The sequence below is a fragment of the Carlito syrichta genome, unplaced genomic scaffold, assembly GCF_000164805.1.
Source record: "Carlito syrichta isolate Samal-C Ts95f unplaced genomic scaffold, Tarsius_syrichta-2.0.1 Scaffold117309, whole genome shotgun sequence".
Classification (NCBI taxonomy): Eukaryota; Metazoa; Chordata; class Mammalia; order Primates; family Tarsiidae; genus Carlito; species Carlito syrichta.
In genome coordinates, this window is record NW_007061405.1 from 479,300 (window position 1) to 485,299 (window position 6,000).

General features: G+C 39.3%; 1 protein-coding gene across 1 annotated transcript in view; it reads right to left on the reverse strand.

Moving 5' to 3' along the window:
• Positions 1-6,000, reverse strand: part of IL5RA (interleukin 5 receptor subunit alpha) — a 36,581-nt gene that overhangs the window by 28,962 nt on the left and 1,619 nt on the right. Inside the window, exons 2-5 of the mRNA XM_008074500.1 lie at positions 5,513-5,658; positions 3,884-4,022; positions 1,844-1,997; positions 1,576-1,763 (exon numbers count right to left, since the gene is read on the reverse strand). Of these exons, the coding sequence (XP_008072691.1) occupies positions 1,576-1,763; positions 1,844-1,997; positions 3,884-4,022; positions 5,513-5,658 (627 nt within the window). The remainder of the gene's footprint in view (positions 1-1,575; positions 1,764-1,843; positions 1,998-3,883; positions 4,023-5,512; positions 5,659-6,000) is intronic.

A 6,000-nucleotide genomic window follows, 5' to 3' on the forward strand; every position in this document is an offset into this window, starting at 1 on the left:
GCTAAATTTGTCTTTATTTATAACTCTAAAGTTCTTTCTCCCAAGATCTCACCTGATTGTCTTATGGCCATGTGAGGCTAGTGGAAATTATTTCTAAGTGAGTGTCCTTGTCTTAAGTTATGTGAGTTAGATTTCACAGATAATGAGTTATAGGGACAAATTAAGAATGGGGTCCAACTGACTTTAGAGCTTGCCATTCCCTAAGCAGAAAATTCTTAACCAAGAAAGTACTTATTTCTTTTTGTAATCCTAGGAATTGGCCTTTCTAAAATGAAAATCACAAAAGAAAATGAATTCCTGTAGTCTGTACCAGGTCATATCCATTTTCATATTAATAGCATCATTTCTCAGGTCTTCCTCAGCATCTTTTAATGCCTATTTTCTTGAAAGTGACATTTTTAGGCCACCTAATAAATATAGTATTGAAGAGAATTGCATAACCTCTTTAGTGAGGGCTTTGATTCTTTAAACAAAGTTATATACTCCATTTGATATAATATGTCATAGCTACATCATGCCCTTTAAATAATATTTTAGCATATTTATTGAACACTTTTGTCAGGCACAGTTCTAAGCACTTTGTCATTAGTGACACATAATTCTCACAAACACCTCACAGGAAGTATTAATTTCTCCTCATTTTTTAGATAAGAAGATTAGGCACAGAGGAATGGCTTTGTCCAGGGTCACTCAACTAGACAGTAGTGGAGCCAGGATCTGAATCCAAGAAGTCTGACCCCACAGCCCATAATAACTACCTATCACTGAAGTCTTGAATGTTCATAACCAAGAATGCCATGTGAAATATGCCCAATGAGTTTCAGTCACAGAAGTATCTAGGAGAAAGGAAAGCATCTTCTATACTGAGAACTACGTAGATGAAACCTTGAATAATATGTTTAGAAATAAGCGTCACAAGCTGAGAGATATATTCTAAGTTGAGGATATCCAGGAGATGGGCTAGAATGGTACAGGGTCATAGGATAAATATATGAGGAATGAAGAGGAAGAAAGTTAGCTGGAGCAGAAGGGTCTCAGGATGAGAAACCTGGCTGCCTTTTAATAGCTGAGAGGCCACCCTATGGAGAAAAGGCTCAGAACTGTGTACCAATCTGTCACAGGACCCACGGGCAGAAATCTCACAAAACCAGTCAGAACTAATGAAAGATTCAGTGGGCTCTCTTAAGCAGTGAGTGCACTTTTCCTGCTGCAGTGATTCTCAACTGGGGGAAATTTTACCCCCTAAGGGACATTTAACAATGTCTGAGACATTTTTGGTCACAACTCCAGGGCAAAGAGGGGGATACTACTGGCATCTAATGAATAGAGGCCCGGGATGCTACTGAACATCCTACAATGCCAAGGACAAGGACAGACCCTCATAACACAGAGTTAACCGGCCAAAAATATCAGTAGTGTAGAGGTTGAGAACCCTACTCCAGTGATTTTCAAACATGGGCCACATGATTACTTAGCATCAGAAAAGGAGTCAAACTAGGTGATCTCCATAACCCTTCCAATGCTGAGATTTTGCCTTTCGTTATTTCAGGTATGTATGGGTTAAGTCTACCTTACCAATGGCATGAAGAGCAAACAACTGATCAAAGGGCTTGATGGTAGCATGCTTGCTGGAGCCATTGACATACACTGCGAGCCAGTCACGTCCTTTGCTATGGATAAAAGTCCTTGGAAACCAGCATGCGACATTTCTCTCCAGTGAGTCTTTGTTGTAGTCTTGGCATTCTTCAGTACAAGAACCATACCTAAAGTAGAACACTCATGAGTATTATAAGGCTGGAGGAAACAACTCATTTGTGTAAGTATCAATAGGTACAGTACTAACCTATAGTAGAGAAAATACTGTGTATCCTCAGGGGCATCCTTGCCAACAAGCCAGGTGCAGTGAAGAGAAACTTGATATGGCCTTAAATGCATACCATTATCTGCTACAGTGTTTGTAGTGCAAGTTAAGTTTACAATCGAGGTTCCAGGAGATCCTAGGTGGTAAAAATAAAAGGAACAAAATATTGCTGTGACAGCTTCTGAATTTTGTGCTTTCTTTGGAACTACAATTGTGAATATCTTATCCATTGCCAAAAGTAAACATCAGCACATATTTATAGACACTTATTACTTGCAAAAGGCCAACTTACAAGATGGATGAAACTAGAATTACAAAGTCCCATGTTCTCACATCAAAGTGCTTCCCAGTCACTTTGTTTGGGACCATGGGAGGTGTGTTTGTGAGATATGGGGTGCAAGTTCAAGAGCAGTTCAATACATTGTCATCCAGAAGTTGGTGTCCAGCAGCCTTGGTGTTCTAAGGCCACATTTGTCAGTAACTAGCAGCAGGAAGTTAAGCCTCTGTATTTCCAACTGTAAAGGATAAGATTGGTCAAGGAAGGTCTTTCATGACCCTTTCCAGTTTAGAATTGTGTGATTTACTCAGTTGCATATAAATGTTTCATGAATAACATAGGTTGCTACTCAGAAGGAAATGAGTTTTGGAGACTTGATACATGTTAGTGTGTTAAAGTCCTCTTTAATATATGATGACTTAAAGAAAATCTTTTTTAATGTTTGTTTCACCCAGAAAGCCTAGAAAACCTTGTTTTCATTCTAACCCCTTTTTTTTTTACCATAGGATTTGTCACTCTTCAGAACAAACTGTGGGAAACACCGGCCTTGATTATGGTTGCTCAGAGAAGGGAAAAAGCACTTTGGGCTGGGGGTCAGGGAGAACCACATCAAAGTAGGAGCCTTGAAAGATGGAAGGGGCTCCTTTTAGCTTAGTTTATGTTATCTGTAGATCATTTTTTCACTATAAGCCAATGTCTTTCAAGAGCAGAGAGAGACGATGATGGGGAAAATCCTGTAAAGAAGTTAAAGACAGAAAGAAGACTAAAGTCAGTGTGCTTTGAGATACATAGATAGATAAATAGACAGATAGCTAGATAGATATAAAATACTTATGTATGTATATTTTATGTCTGTCTCTGTCACTCTCGCTACACACACACACACACACACACACACACACACACACACCATTCCATGCACTATCAGAAAGTCCATGCCGAAGTATAGTTTAGAGTTTCTAAAGACTGTTTGTCTGACAATTCCCATCCAAGGACTTATTTGGTGTGAATTTTGTTTGGTTCAGATCAGAAATAAATAACTTTTCATTAATGTCAACCTGTATTGGAGTGCTCGGAGAAGAATTAGAATTGAAGAAAATGTAAGCTGAAACCTTGGATTAGTCTCTGTATTTGTGATCAAGCCCCTGTGAATTGGCTGGTATGTGGTCTAGGCAACAAGTTATGAGTAAATGGGAAGATCTTTACAATACTGTGTTAAGTCACCAACATAATTCAGGAGGCATGGTCCTTTAATCCAACGATGCGACAAGAAAATCATTTGAAAATTACCCATGGGCTAGATTGACCAAGACAATTGTTATTAGGTGTGCCCATATATCCCAGGACCTGGTGGCCTACTTCTCTTTTATTTCCCCCAGTATGTGTGTGTGTGCGTGTGCGTGTGCGTGCGTGTGTGTGTGTGTGTGTGTGTGTGTGTTTGCGCATGCACACGTGCACATACGCTCCTAGGTGTTTCATCATAAGTATCACTGATTCAGATACTATCAGAAACGCCAACTTTTCACTGAAGGCCATTATAGAAATGGATGATTTTGCAGGGATGTGCCATACAGAATTGGATGGGTTATGATAAAAAGAAGTTAGGAGCAGCTTTTGTTAGGATGTTGATATGGAAGAGCAGTTGGTGGGAACTGGTGACCGACTAAAGGAAAGTAAGTTATTGTTAATTTTTCTACTTTCCCATATTTGAAAAGTACAAGGGGACTTTTTGAGGTCTGCTTTACCTTGTGGAACTTGAAGTTCAGCAAAAACCCAGTTGCTGGCTAGGAGTGAGTGGTCGTTCCACAGGATGGTCCGCACACTCGCAGAAAAGCCTTTATGAAGGATGGTTACACATTTGCTTTCAGTATTTCTGGTTTCATACTAAAAATAAAACCCACAAGTCATAATATGAAAAAGAGAAATAGCTTTAAGAGAATAATTTTGGCTAGGCTCGGTGGCTCAACCTGTAATCCCAGCACTTTGAGAGGCTGAGGCGAGTGGATTGCCGGAGCCCGTGGGTTCAAGACCAGCCCGGGCAACTTGGCGAGCTCTCGTCTCTACAATAAATCAAAAATTAGTCAGGTGTGGTAGCACGCGCCTGTAGTTCCAGGTGCTTGGAAGGCTGAGGCAGGATGATCGCCTGTGCCCAGCGGATTGAGGCTGTGGTGGCCGGGAGCATGCCACTGCACTCCAGTCTGGGTGACAGAGTGAAACTCCAACTCAAAAAAAAAGAGAGAATAATTTTAATCAAATATTAATTTTTTCCACTTTTTAAATAACATAAAATGCAATGATATAGTTTTGCTAGAAAAAAATTAAAAACAAAACCATTGTAAAATTAACACAATTTCTCAATGATACATAAACACATTCCTCCTAGCAAAAACATTCCTCTTAACATATTCCTCTTAACAAAAAACACATTTTTCTCAACAAAAGCAAACTATTACAATTAAGTTTCAAGTTTCCTTTTGCTACCACCTCTAGCTCCAGTCAAACATAGTTGCGATGTTTGACAGAAAATCCTCTAGAATTCCATATTTACTGAAAAACAATTCATCTGAATCACTTCTTCCTTAGTTTGACTTAATTGGGCATCTAATATGTAGCAGATGCTTTAATGTAGCCCTGCAGTAGACCAGAGACTCTAAGTTAAATGACTCTTCCCAGGTTGCCAAGACAGGAAGTTCATGAACTAGGATTTGAACCTGGTTTCTCTGACTCTACATCCTGCCTGCCCTTGTCCTGTTTTACTAGGTTACTCTCTCTTGTTATGTTGGCCATTTCAGAGGAAACCGAAGACCAGTATCTAATCCATTGTCCCTAAAAAGTTGCTGAACATTTTTCTTAAGGGGAAAAAAAGCATCCCAAAGTTATAATATTCTGTGCTAGTTTAATGCTGGCTAAAACACACAGCACTAGTACACAGCCATTGCTACAGAGATATTACTTCACTGATAACATAACAAAAAAGTTCTTTAGTCATTTGTTTGTTTGTTTTTATTTAAAATTTCATTTGAGAAAGAAAATGCTGTCAGGCTGGGCATGGTGGCTTATGCCTATCACCCCAGCATCTTGGGAGGCCAAAGAGGGAGGATTGCTTGAACCCGGAAGGTTGAGACCAGCCTAGGCAACACAGCAAGAACTTGTATCTACAACAAATCAAAAAATTAGCTGGGCATGGTGGTACATGCCTGTAGTCCCAGCTCAGGAGGTCAAGGCTGCTGTGAGCTGTGCTCATGGCACTATGTGCCAACCTGGGGGTGAAGTGAGACCCTCACTCAAAAAAAAAAAAAAAGGAAAGAAACAGAAAATGGCGTCAAAATACATACTTACTCTCAGTGAGGGTTGCCATTAGAATAAATACTCACATCATCTTCTTGTGGGGCATTTATTTTCACTTGATATTCTAGATTAACATTCCTTTGCTCTCTATCAGGATTTGGTTCCCAATGTAAAAGAACTTGAGCTAAACCGGTAACTTTAATGGTGAAATTGACAGGTGGGAGAAGCAAAACTGTTGATTAAGAGAATAAAGAAGCAATACAACATTCAATTGTATGTACACAGTACTTTTAAAATTTTTAAATATTTTATTGTGTAGCATACTATTTTATTATGGCTGTTATAATGTATCATACCAAAACAATTTTGGAAGAAGCTTCTTTAAAGCAGTTTTTAACTAATGATCTTTACTTTGCCCAAGTATTTACCTATAATATCTACTTTTTTTTATTGAAATATGAACTTTTTTACTACATCATTACTTATTAAAAGCATGGTTGCCGGGCTCGGTGGCTCAGCCTGTAATCCCGTGCCTTTGGGAGGCTGAGGTGAGTGGATTGCCTGAGCCCGCGGG